General features: G+C 40.8%; 3 protein-coding genes across 5 annotated transcripts in view; 1 reads left to right on the top strand and 2 right to left on the bottom strand.

The window, feature by feature from the left end:
- The window catches only part of LOC134678927 (peptidyl-prolyl cis-trans isomerase Fkbp12-like), a 207818-nt gene that overhangs the window by 118681 nt on the left and 74809 nt on the right, over nt 1-14328 (top strand). The gene's annotated exons all lie outside the window — the stretch shown is intronic.
- Nucleotides 1-14328, bottom strand: part of LOC134678916 (ecotropic viral integration site 5 ortholog) — a 52241-nt gene that overhangs the window by 29988 nt on the left and 7925 nt on the right. The window contains exons 2-3 of one of the 3 annotated variants that reach the window (XM_063537665.1): nt 7372-7423; nt 409-645 (exon numbers count right to left, since the gene is read on the bottom strand). In XM_063537665.1, coding sequence (XP_063393735.1) covers nt 409-511 — 103 coding nt within the window. In that variant the 5' untranslated portion in view covers nt 512-645; nt 7372-7423. Of the gene's footprint in view, nt 1-408; nt 646-7371; nt 7424-14328 lie in introns of those variants that run through there. The other 2 variants (XM_063537664.1, XM_063537663.1) reach the window with 2 other exon arrangements.
- LOC134679092 (uncharacterized) lies at nt 10586-13861 on the bottom strand. The gene is made up of 3 exons (XM_063537936.1): nt 12886-13861; nt 11115-12652; nt 10586-11026 (listed from the first exon to the last, which is right to left on the bottom strand). The coding sequence occupies exons 1-3, from the start codon at nt 13859-13861 to the stop codon at nt 10586-10588; spliced, it is 2955 nt and encodes a 984-aa protein (XP_063394006.1).

The following is a 14328-nucleotide window of genomic DNA, read 5'->3' on the forward strand; positions in this document are numbered from 1 at the left end:
GCTTATTACAAACGGAGCCCTACTATTACGAAGCCTCTACAGTTCGTTAGTTAGTCGGCGGACTTTTATCTCGTCATGACCTTAAACAGGTTGAAGACACCGACAGTTGAAAATATTTACAGTGCGAAAATTAAAGGCTCACTAACAAGCGTCGTGATTAAATTTTTTTTGTTGTATTGTATAAAATCATAGATCCATGTATTTCACTACAAAACATTTACCTACCATATCCTCACAAAATGACAATATACAACTAAAAACACTATATGTATATCTAAGAAGACACAGCTGTATCACATCACTATTTTAGAACCACAGACAACAGACGAAATGCCATTTAATTGTCTGGAAACTGACAGTCGGTGTTTGGTGATGGGGGTTAGTGAGGTTAGTTTGAAACCAACAAACCGTCCAGAGATGACACAGGCGAGTCTGTATTACTAGCGATGGAGGTTCCGGGGGTGACGGCAGGCGCGGCGGGCGCGTCCTTAGCTTCGGCGTCCACCTTCATGGCTCCGGATGTGCCATATAGAGCCCTCCCTTCGCCCTTCGCCCCGCCTCACCGCGGCTCCTCTCTGCACCAGACACGCGCAGTCACGCCATCAGCTCAGAGACCAGACAATAGGTACATCGCCCTGTCTAGCCCTACATTATATATTTTATATATATACTTTGTTTATATAGATTCAATTCAGGTGATCTCGCAACTTCTCTCGCGTTGTGATCTCGCAACTTTTATGAAACTGTTTATTTAATAAGAAGTTACATCCTATCGCACACCATTTCTATTTATATTTAATGAGATTGTATATGTCAATAATAACCGTATACGTTTTGATCTTGTGTACAGATGCGACTATAGTAAGCTCAAATAATAACAGAAGTCCCAGTATATTTCTGTGAGTCCCAGTAATATGCAAATGATATATCCACCGACATGCACAAACATTATGAATAACATGACACATGGTAACGAATATGATAGGGTTGCAACCACAACACGAAAAAAACACAACAATGACGATATAGTAAAACATCAATTAGTGACAGTTACGATGTTTTATCCACACAATTCGTATCAGATTTGTTTTGAAGTAATCATGCTATGTTACAGTAGGTGAAAGTTAGTAGAACGATCCGCGCACCGCGGTCATCCGCCTACTAAGCATGAAGGTCTCAGCCGCAGCATACGTTTAATTGATCAAAACCACGCACGCAGCGACTGGCACGCGGCGAGGCGAGCGCCGCCGAAAAATCACGTCTAGAAATACTATAGCAATTTTACGCTGTCTAACAAAATTGTTTTTAAGAATATTATTTCGTAAACGTTTTAATTAGGTGCCTTCGTTAATTAATCTAAATAGTTTAAAGACTTCTGACGCTTTCAATATATTTGAGTAGAATAAAAAGAAATATCGGGAAGGTTAATGCTCCATAAGGAGGGCGTGACTTACTAGACAATGTGCGAAAGTTAATTAAATATTGAACAAGAATTCTCTATCACTATACATACTTAATTGTAACCCAGTTTAGCTAGGTACTTGCTTACTACACATCATGTTTGACCGAATAGAGTAGGACTCTAGGATTGGCTTCAAAAAATATTACAGTAGTAAAAACAAAACAATAAATAATAATGGAATATCACAAAGCCCTGACAGTTTATAAACCTTGAAAGGAAATAATAATGATAGTTGTGGTTCATTCACAAGTAAAAATATTTCAGTGTAATGTAAGATACATTTACACAAAGCATGGCTTTACATGCTATATCAAGTCATATACAGTAAATATTATGCTCTCGGCGTCTTGCATAAAATATTCGTAGGCACGTACATTTCCATATATGTAGTACATTTTCTAATAAAGGTAGGTTGCCCCCGGCGGTAGAATTGTGGGTTAAAATCAGAACGGATTTTAAACTAGATTGGTATAATATAATATATGCATGTAACAAATTTTAAGTAAAACCCCTCCTACATATATACTCGTATGTGTCAATTTATTCTTAAAATGTATGACAGTAAAATTATAACTAGAAACGATTAATAAAATTTCTCTAAGTATATAATCTATGCGCAAACCTTATACGTATTACTATACATGGAATATCAATTCAAACACTTCACAACTACATACTTACATACCTTTAATTAGCTTTTTTACCTACTATATTATTGTTTTATATTTATTTTATACTTCGCATTTAGACGGATTTCGCCTACCTGTATACTCAAAATGCAAGTTGTTTGGCTATAAATATATAAAATTTAATTTATGTCTTATATGAAAGGTATTTACTTTCTTAGATTTATTCATGGCACTCTAATGCTTTACCATAAATTCAAAAATACCTGTTGGCACCTACCTAAAAAAAGATTAAGTAAAAGCGCTCCTAATCAATTATCCAACATCCCCGAGGCCGTTGACATTATTACTTAAGGGACGTCTTTTACTTTTAACGTAAGTAATGCTAGGTAAAATTGTAATGTATTTTTTGTAGCGGAAAAGCTCTTAAGGAACTTCGATTAGAACAGCGTTGGTGTCGAGTTGTTGACATTGGCGCCAACAAACAAATCAAGTTACAGTTTGTATACTAGCAGAGTGCCGCGTGACTCATTGCGAGGCAGTGAACGGAAGGACACTCTGTATCTAACTATATATATATAGTTTAATATATATTTACAATTGAAACAGCAAGAACAGGCAGGAAGGATACTATACTCTGTATCTTTAGGTATTTAAATAAAAGTAAACAAAATCTACCCTCAAATGGCTCCTTAAGCCAGTTGAGGGTAGATGAAAACATTACACGATCAAATAACGTAGGTTAAAGTCACACGTCGTTCAGTGACTGATCCAGGCGCTTTTGTATTTGGTTGGTTAACCAATAAATCTTTTACGTAGGTTAAAGTCACACGTCGTTCAGTGACTGATCCAGTCGCTTTTGTATTTGGTTGGTTAACCAATAAATCTTTTAACTACGCGAAAATGTAAAAATTGTTTGTTTACTTTTATTTAAATACCTAAAGATGCAGTACAGACTTCAGTTATCCATGAGTTGTGGAAATATTGTCAGGCACGGAATTGTAACATAGCTACAGTTCTCGTTTGAACTAACTACAACGACACGACGCTAACAAACCGAGGGCACTGCATAGAGCTTGCGATGTATTGTAACATTTGTAACGAACAAAAACTTCGCTCCCACACCGAGATACGGTAACGTTGTTAGTTAAAACCTCGGCCACTCCATTACTACGAATACCCGATTGAATTGTATCAAACAACTTACTCTCAGCTTATTAACTGAGAAATCTAAATTATATGATTGCACAGATAGTATCCGAAAGATAATTAAAATCATTATAAGTACCTACTTATTTTTATATCACAAATTTTGTTTAAGAAAGAACTTCGATATCAGAAAATCTTGCTTAGATGATTATTCGATAAAGGTGTCATTTATTTTATATGTACAATGTCTAAGATACACGAAAGTAGGTCTTTTTTGTATCAAATAACAAATGAGATCTATAATAGGTACCATATTTCTTGGAAGAAAGACATTTTCCAGTTTCCTTATATCGAAATTCGAAAAGATATTGCAACAATAGTACATTACTACAGAGGCCGGGACGAAAGGGGTTGCCGGCCGAAGACATATAGACGGCTGAGCGAAGCGAGGCCGGATAGGTCTGAGCGCGGGCAACCCCATTTCCCGCCGAGGTATGTATAGTGCTTTTCTCAAACATGCAATGAAATAAATAAAATAAAAAATCCACGAAACCCAAGTTTTATTTATAGAAAAAACTAAAAGTAAACTACACCCAAAATATAACCAACACGTACCTATATCATTATCACGCGTATGTTTTACACGAGTCGTGTATTTTTACTACCCGTATATTTTCATGTATCTTTGATTTTTTCGCCTTGTATCCGTCTGACTGTCGTTTTCGTCACATAAGTTTACATAGTCTTTCATGTTGATATCATGTTTCACATACATCGTTGCTTTACGCATGGAGTAAATAAGTATAATTTCCACAGTGTTGACGAATTTGTAGTTACATTCATTTAAAATATGCCACAAAACTGTTTCTAATAAACTGTAAGCCGTTTTTCTTAGTTTCTCAAATAATAAAATTGCCATAAGCAACCATATACATACTTCGTCTTTGACTTGGCGCGGTTATTTATTTAAAATCAATTCTGCTTACGCTGCCAATTCCAACACCTACGATTACAATTAATATTAATTTCATTATTTCGTCGGAACTCATATTAAAGTCAATAAATCAACAACGCACCATAAATCCAATAAAACAGAATGAATATTTTTCAACTTTACCTCCATTACAATTTAAAAAATATAACTACGCGTGTTTGAGTAGACCTTTTTACCGCTAACGTTTAGATTAAATATTTTAAATGTTTTTATTTGTGTAGTTAAATTTATAATTTAAAATTATAAAATTATAGAATGTATTATTTATTAAGTTCATGTTGATTTTATACAAATAAAACTGCAAATTATAGCAAACATTGTTTTTTTTTTTTTTTTATACGCGTAGTGGCAGAGTGTCATTACGAACCATAAAGCAAATACTGCCTCTAGTTTTTTTTAATGGATGAATGCCACGATGCTGTGTCACAAATATCTGTGAAATGAAAATTAAAAAAGAGGACTTTGCCGGCCTAGGCCTGCAAGATGTGTATGAAATTCCATTAACGACCTTTTGTCCTAGCCGCACCTGAAACGTCATACTTCGCAGCCTATTATAAGGAACATAACATCAATATTTCATTGCATGTTTGAGAAAATAATATTCCTTGGTTAAAGACATTTTTTTATCCGCGTAGGTAAAGACCTTAAATCTTACCGTAATAATCAATCACAATAATTATTTATATACCTTACCTTACCTTTTTTTTAACCTTATATGAGAGGTTTTCAAAAATTTAATCTTGCTTAAACATTCTTGATATATGTATACGCGAGTTTAATATTTCTATTTAAAAAGTTCTCATTATTCAGCTAATTCAAATTGTGGAAATGTACACAAGTTTAGAAATATCTCGTCCGCGATCTGCCACTCTAAGCCAGGGTTGACGTCGACATAAATGGTCGTTTCGAAAATAGCATATGAACTGGGACCATTGGGCTGTCTAATAGCACTAACGTTATTGCTGAATAGTTAAAACAAAAGCTTTTATCGAATGTCACACTGTCAGAATATATTATAATCGCAACTGGGAAAAACAATGCTGTTTAGATCATGTTAGCATGTTTAATTTTGTGTGTGACTACAAGTCCAGAGGACTCGAAATTATTTTTTCTACTCCAGCACTTCTATTTGTCAAGTAAATGACTGCCAGTGATACCTATATAAAACTTTATTAGCAGCGCGGCGTGTGGGGAGAGCTGACTCTTGTCTATGCTCTATACCAGCGGTCGGCAACCAGCGGCCCGCGGGCCGCATGCGGCCCGCCAACCTCTCGTTTGCGGCCCGCGAGCCTCACTAGCTATTTTGTATGTAGTACTGACGATCGACAATGTCTGCTAAAGTCAAAAATATTACCAAAGTGCGGCCCGCGTCATCTTCGTTAACTATGTGGCCCTTGGCTGCTAAAAGGTTGCCGACCGCTGCTCTATACGATCATAATGGCAGTCGTGTTACTATGAATATTTATTTATGCAATATACTACAAATGTTGTATTTTTTTGAATGCTAACCTCTAGGCAAAGATCTACAACTCAAAATGAATAACCAAACAACAACAACAACAACATAACCCTTATATGATCGCTGTGTTGTCCGTCCGTCCTTCTGTACGGAACCCAGGTGTCGGTGGGCGAGTCTGACTCGGACTAGTCCAGGCCGCGTAGCCAAGATGCCGATCGCTTACGCTCCGTAGCGATCGAAACGCAACTGTCACTGTCGCACTAATATGGAAGTGAGATAGAGAGACATAATGGTTTTCGTTGTCGAAGCGATAGCGATTGTGACCTTGGCTAGGCCGCCTGTTTATTTCCCTTTTTTGAAGAAAAAAAACTTAAGTTTTAGATTTTGTATTTATTATCTTTTCTATATATTTTTGTGCAAATTATTGTGATAAGTTGCTCATTTTCTATCTATGTATTTAACTAGATTTTGATATAAAACAACATGATATTCAACATGTGTCATCATCCCTATTAACTGAATATAGCATCTGAATCCCCCTAATTGCTCCGCCCCCGGCGTCTACCTATTGTTCGTTTTTTTTAGCATTAGAAATAACTTGTACACAGAAGTAAGCTTGTGGTTCCAAATCCGGCACTTTTAACTGTAATAAATTGAAGTAAATTATATGTATTGACCACACATTAGATAATTCAATAATTATTAAGAATTAAAGAGGCTGATAGAAACTGTACGCTTACTTCTGTGGAGTTCTTTCTAATGCTAAAAAAACGAACTATAGTGTCTTCCGTGCACCTAGTATTCGTATCTACGGGAATTTGCCTCTAAAATGAGCAATGTAACGGGTAATCCCATTCATCTACACATTGTGCTCCATCGTCATAGGCGATATTAGGGCAGAACAGACAGACAACAGCTACCTATTTAGGTGTACCTCAATCAGTTTGAATATTCGAGTAATCTATCCATCCGCTTTGAGTCAGCGCGCACACTGCTAAAACGTATGCATTAGAGGGGAAATCGAGTTCAAGATTGCTTCATTTGAATCAGTTATTATACGTATGATAGTGAATTCCAGATCTAAACAAGCTAAAAGAAAACCTACTATCGGGTTAATTCTGGTAAGCCCGACGTTCACTGCGTCTTTTCAGGGCACGACCGGTGCATGATGCATCCAACAGTCAAAACCGGCGCTAATGATATGCACATGACTAGTAGGTATCAAATCAAGACTTATTGAATGTTAACTCATTTTTGAGGTAAGATTTATTCGTTTTATAGTAGATATATGAGATTTTTTCAATTTGTAGGACATCTAATGTACGAAAGTAATGGGATAGTTGCAGTTCGGTCTAAGTGCAGTAAACATATGTGTACATCTACAGTTAATTTGCGGCCGAATTTGAAGCCATTAGGTTGCGTTGGTCAAGCAAGTACTAGTAGGTACGACCCGTATCACACAGTAGACGGAGTTCTCTCAAGTGAACTATCCTGCATTAAAAATAATAATGTGCATTCTTCAAACTATCGGAGCTTAAATAATAGGTCTAATCTTTCTGCAATCAAAGCAGTGCACATGTTCAGGTCAAAGTAAATTGATAAGTATTGTTGCAATCAGCGGAATTATCCAGTGACACAAACTACTAACAATAACAATACGGTAACGATCATTCATATTTACCTGCTTTGTAATTGGGTTTGTCGCAGCTGGCCGAGGATCAAACATAAACAAACTGTAACAAACAAAAAAAACATTATGGTATCGATTTCCATTCAGAAAGTAAACAGAATGTCGATATCAGGCTATCAGTGAGCGGTTCGACTGCTGAATCCGTGCTAAAAAAAGACTGCAACGAACCCATTCGTGCGCATATGAAAATCAAATATGAATCTCTGGCATATGAACTGACTGACTTTGCAAAGCGGTCAGAGGGACGAGGAATAAATAACTGGGCAAATAACGGTTACAAGTGGATTTAGGATCCATGCACTTGTAGCTATCTATAATTGCATATCGCAGTTGCAATTTGCAATCCTCCTTTCATTCGTATTGCGGAGTTTATTTTTTTCAGATTCATGGAACGATAATATATATACAATTATATATTATTAAAGTACTTTTGGTTCTCCTCTCTGAAACACGGCGCACAAAATGCACATATATGTCAAATCGTTTCCTTCTTAAAAATGACTTATTGTCATAATGACTTAAATTCATATCGTCTAAGTCTCAAAATACCTAAATGTTAAAATTATATTACATACGTTTCTTAAATTACCCATGGGACTTATTTTTTAAATACAGGATGAATTTGCGGGGGAATATAAATTATAGGTCATACTGAGCAACTTTTATTGTGGGATCAGCCTCGAAAAAATTTGAGACTTATGGAGGTGTATGGACACAATATCATCTGACCAGCCAAAATGTATGAAACAGACAATTTTTTTTCGATTTTGGGGTTGGTCCCATAGTAAAAGTTGCTCAGTATACTTATACATATACGAGTATTCACCACGTAAATTACTGCAGGTGACTAAAAAAACAACCTGTATACTCGTAACAATATTAAATAGTATATAATATAAATATATCTTATTTACAATTTTATCATTACAAGTTATAACCTTTGTCTTATTATTTTTGAATGTTAATAATCATAATATTCATAACATACCTAACTAGGATAACACAGTAGTCATCATCATGCAAGGAATGAGAGTTTTGGGTATTGTGACAGCACAGCGATTAGAAGTTTGGGCATTTTAAGGTGTTTTGAGAAGAAAAGAAGTAGGCGTTCTGGTATTCAGGTATTTGCATGTACCTATAAGTATTTTGACACAATATTGGTCTGACGTCTATATTTAGGTCAAAATAATAGTTCTACCTACAAAAGTATTTAGCACAACGAAATACTATAGCAACTAGCAATATATGTCTCTACTATTCTTTAAATAAGATTGTACATAATTGCAAGTGACTATCAAATACCAAACCACGCAAGCGATCCCAAAGCATTTCTGACATGGTTGTGCAAAAGCGTATCTCGCACAAACTACACGATTTAGCTTCAAAAAGTTATTAGTATTTTCAATCGGTGACGCTATTAGCAACGTATATATATTTTATAGTCTAGGACGTCTTGGTGCTTACCATTTTTTACCCATCCTATGTTCAATAAGTATAACTGCGATCAAAATATAACTGTTGATTCTTTGCTAACTTTAGACCCCTGTGTCTGCACGTCGATCTCTACATTTTGAAAAGGAATTGCAAACTCATTAAAGTTGACTAATATAAGGTATTATACCTAAAGCGGACACACGGCCCACGTGGGCAGGTAGAACGCACCGTGACTCATCGGCCGGCTGCTACTGACGTTTCCCGTTCTCTAATTTGATACGATACCGGCCTGGTGTTTATTCCTATTGGTTACTTAGTCGGCGCTGAGGCGACCAGTGTAACTGTGCCCTCGAAATTTGTAATTATGGTTAGTCGAAAAGCGCACTAACACTGGTCTATTTGCATGTTTGTATCACTGACAGATGTAATTGGATTATGATTGGATTAACATCCAACGAATCATATATAACTGCACATGTACTCGTATGTATATCTACTGCCCATGTCTATATCATACGTATACAAACATACTAGTTAAAGCGTACTGGCCTATTCTGGATTTTTTCTACATTTTTTTGGCATTACATTAGAGGCGTTTTTGCTTGAATTTACATTAACTTAAACCGTTACGTTTGTAAGCAGGGTATAGTTTGAGAGCTGTACCGCTACCATCAGTTTGGTATTGACATAAACGCTATCGCGAACGTAATTTACATCTCTTTCGCACTAATATGTTAGTACGAGCGAGATGCATAGAAAGTGAATTACGTTCACGATAGCGTTTATGTCAATGCCAAACTGATGGTAGCCGTACTTATTGCGTTATAGTTAAATGTTTCGTCTATGCCATTGTATAACGCAGATAAAGCATACCAACGCGCTAAGGACGTCGGTCTCGCGTGATTTATACTATTAAGTAATAACTAATTCGGTATATTTGAGCATTTTTATTTCCCGACAGGTGGCTCATTATTTGTTACAATTTTAGCTGCTTGTATTATCGCCCTTGTTGCACACTTGGGTACTAATCACGAAACAAAAATCACAGAGCTTGACCCCGCCATGAAACTATGCTCAAACAGAATATTTCGCCGGTTCGAATTAGTAATGTTCACTGGCGAAAGAGTGGACTGTAAAAAGGGGGCGATAGGGGAAGAGATTTAGGGGCCGGTTGAGCAAGAAAGTTGTTGTATGCTAGAATTAACCTATGGAACTAAATTTAAGTGCAAAACAGTGTAAGACGAAGTTACCTTTGCAATCCGGTGGTTGTGGGTTGAACCGTTGGTCTCCGTTGTGGACTGCTGGCGGTGGTCCGGGCTACCCTTGTCGCAAGCTAGAGGTAAGCTCAGAACCGTTACCTTCAGTCGGCCAACTTAGACCTAGGATTCTCCACTGCACGGATGGGCACGGCGTCCTTCGGCTACACAGCACTGATTTTAAATAGTCTAGAGATTGGCAGTAGTGCTTTTAACAATTTGCGAGAAAATTAACGAGAATAGCGAGAGGCGATGCGCACTGGTAGTAGTTCTATGACATACTAACTGTGACAGCTCATGACAGAGCAAGATTTAAATTCGAACCGTGACTTTGGTGTTGCCACAGTATTTACTTAAAATAATCCTAAAAATACAAAGCCAAAGCTGAACATTCCGCCCACCAAAATGCATTGTATTTTGACTAAGCGAAAAGGAAACAATAAAGTAAGGTAAATGCGATAATATTAAGACTAAAACGAAAAGATGGACAACACAAAGGTAGCGCTCTAAAGCAACTACGCAGGCAGTGGGCACAGTTTGACCACAGGCCATTTGTACGACCCTGTGGCTGTGCGCACAGTAACCACACGACAGATCCCATCGGATCCGGGGTGTGTGTCGATGATGCGACCCAAGGGCCACTTCATTGGGCTCGTCTGCTCGTTCACAACGAGCACTAGTGCACCAATTTGGACGTTGGGCTGCCTATCGTGCCACTTCATCCGCTGCTGGAGAGTATGCATATACTCCTTCGACCATTTCTTCCAGAAGTCCTGGTGCATCTTCTGAAGCAGCTTCCAGCGTTGGAGAGGGCTAACCCGAACGTCTGATTGGTCTTCTTCAGGCACGACCGACAGGGGCTCCGTGGTGAGGAAATGACCGGGAGTCAGAGCCGTCAGGTCGTTGGGATCGGTACTGAGAGGAGTAAGGGGTCTCGAATTAAGAAGAGCCTCGACCTGGGTCAAGATGGTTAGAAACTCTTCGTACGTCAACCTCTGACTACCGATAACTCGAGCCAAATGTGTTTTAACAGCCTCACCGTACCCTCAGAGTACCGGCCTCAGCGAGACCTGAGAAGTGAGGGCTGCCTGGCGGATTAAACTCGAACTTAATCTCACTATGCGTCGCAGCATCTCCTACAAGACGTTGCAGAACATTGCTCGCACCGACAAAATTCTTCCCCTGGTCGGACACCAACCGGTTACACCGACCACGACGCGCGACAAAGCGGCGAAGCGCGGCGAGAAACGCGTCTGAGGACAGCTCAGTGACGAGCTCCGTGTGTACAGCCATTGTCGAGGTGCACACCAAAACGCAAATGTAACCCTTGTAGGTCTTGTTGCCTCGTCCGCGACCCAGAGCTATGTCAAAAGGTCCCCCGAAATCGACAGCAGCACTCAGGAACGCTTTGAGCTGGGCTACCCGATAAGACGGCAAGTCGCCCATGAACGGCGCAGGAGCACCGAGTGGTCGAACACGGAAGCATTTCATGCATTTTGACGTGACTGCGTGGATAGCTCGCTTTGGGGACAGTATCCAGAAATGCTGCGCCAGCAAATTATGAAGCGTCTGGACGCCTGGGTGCATGAAACGCTTATGGTACTCGTCGATCAAGAGGGAGGTAAGACGGTCGTCGCGAGGTAGCAACAGGGGATGTTTAACATCGACTTCGAGAGAAGCTCGCGACAGGCGTCCGCCCACCCTCAAGAGACCCGCGTCATCGAGGAATGGAGACAATTTCTTAAATGCTTTCGGGAGAAAGTTCGAAAGATTGTTTTTCACTTTCTCGATCTCCGAAGCAAAGTGGTGTTGTTGAACAGAACGCACGAGGAACATAAGCGCCTGTTTAATCTCCAGGGGTGTTAAAGGACCGTCCAACAAGTTGTTGGGCGTCTTCTGATTTCTCACGTTGTGCACGAAACGAAGACAATAGGCGAGGACATGTTGGACTGTCCTCAGTGCCGAGAACTTATTCATTAGGTTGTATGTCCACGTCTCCTGCAAAGAGACAGTGAGGACAGTCACCTTGCGCTCTTCGTGTAGGACATCCACGTCGACTGATAATGTTGACTTAGGCCAGTCAGACTTGTCCAGCACGAGCCAAGATGGACCCTTCCACCAGTTACTATGGTGGACCAGGTCGTTCGGCAAGAGGCCCCGCGACCCACAGTCGGCTGGGTTATCGCCAGTCCTCACATGTCGCCAACAATCAGGAGGAATAATCTCCTGGATGTGGCTCACGCGGTTAGCCACGAAAGTTTTCCACTTGGAAGGGCAAGACTTTATCCAAGTCAACGCAACGCTAGAGTCAGACCACGCGTTGATTCTATCTACCGAGTGGAAAGGCTTCAAAGCCTCCACGACCGAAGCCATCAAGTCCGACAGCAGAACTGCTGCGAGCAATTCGAGACGCGGCACTGACAATTTACGTAGCGGCGCGACCTTGGATTTCGCACACACTAGCTGGACGTCGACGTCGCCCTCCTCAGTTACTGTACGGCAATAGATTACGGCACCGAAGCCACGTTCTGATGCGTCACAAAATCCGTGGAGATGTAGCACGTCGAATTTCCCGACTAACGCTACGTCTTACGTAGGTGAACAACGCGCGAACGCGGCGCGGCGCGGCGCGGCGCGGCGAAATCAATCCTTTGATGCCCATAGAAGTGTCCTACGTAAGCGATCTCGTTGCGAACGCGGTGCGGCGCGATTTGCACGCGAATGTCAGGCGGCGCGGCGCGGCGCGGCGCGGCGGCGGCCGCTTTCGCCGCGCCGCGTTCGCGCGTTGTTCGCCTACGTAAGACGTAGCGTAAACGGCGAGGCACAGATACAGCACTCAGCGACGAGAGTTGAGTTTTGAATTCCTGCCATTCCAGCCTGATGCTTTCCGGGACATCTCCATCCCAGGAAACGCCCGAAACCCAAAGTAATTGCATCAGATACTTGGCGAAGAATGTTACAGGCGAGAGGAAACCCAATGGATCGAAGATCCTAGCTATCTCAGAGAGAATGGTGCGCTTTGTACATCGACCGTTGGGAGTAGATGCTACACGAAAACGAAAGGAGTCAGATTGAGGTTGCCATAGCAAGCCCAATATCTTAAGAGAAATGTCAGTCATTTCTTCAAAATGTTTGAAGTCTTCCGAGTAGAGATCAGAAGACGGAAGGCTCTCCAGGAACTCACTACTGTTGGAGGTCCACTTCCTGAGATGAAAACCCCCCGACGACATTATTTTCGTAAGTTCCGCCTGAAGCGAACGCGCCTGTTCGACAGAATCCGCTCCGGTGACGACGTCGTCGACGTAGATGTCACGAGCGAGAACGGTTGAACCACCTGGGTAGCTGGCTGCAGAATCACTGGCAAGTTGAGCCATTGTACGAAGAGCCTGGAATGGCGCAGCAGAAACCCCGTAAGTGACCATTTTAAGACGATAGTCGCGCACAGGACCGACAGCCGAGGGCCGCCACAAGATGCGCTGAAATTCAGCGTCCTCTTCAGGAACCAGTATCTGCCTGTACATTTGTTTCACGTCACCTGTCAAGACGACGGCATGCCAACGAAAGCGTGTGAGCAGATCGAAAATGTTGGTCTGAAGCTTGGGCCCAGCGAGAAGGGTAGCGTTTAAGGACGTCTCCTTGGCGTCCTTAGCGCTTGCGTCAAAAACTACGCGAAGAGGAGTTGTGACGGAGTCGCGCAGAATACCATGGTGAGGTATGTAGTAGAAGTGGCCTTCGCTTGTTGAAGGAGGTTCCACTTCCTCCAAGTGACCTCGAGACTCATAGTCATTCATGAATTCCACATACGCCCTTTTGAACTCAGGGTTGGAATTCAATTTGCGTTATAACGACGTGAACCGCTTGAGAGCGATTTCGCGTGAATTGAGGAAGGTAGGTTTGTTCGTGGGGTCGACAAATGGTAATGGAACTACGAACCTGCCTTCCTCATTGCGATAGTATTTTTCACGAAAATAGTCTTCGCAGCGTTGGTCCTCCTCAGATACGAAAGGTTTAGTTGGAGAACTAACGTTTTCTAATTCCCAAAATTTTTTAATAGAATCGTCGAGCGACAAAATTTGCGAAGGACTCGACACGAAAAAACAAGGTTTATTATTATTGCGAGACGATACGAGAGCGCTTGATGTGAGCTGGCTTTCGTCACACTCACCCATAACGACCCATCCATAGATGGTTTTCAACAGAGTAGGCTGTCCAGGCTCCCCGCGCCGTATACCGGGCAACAACGACGAAACGAAGACCT

This window comes from Cydia fagiglandana, chromosome Z, assembly GCF_963556715.1.
Source record: "Cydia fagiglandana chromosome Z, ilCydFagi1.1, whole genome shotgun sequence".
NCBI classification, from domain to species: domain Eukaryota; kingdom Metazoa; phylum Arthropoda; class Insecta; order Lepidoptera; family Tortricidae; genus Cydia; species Cydia fagiglandana.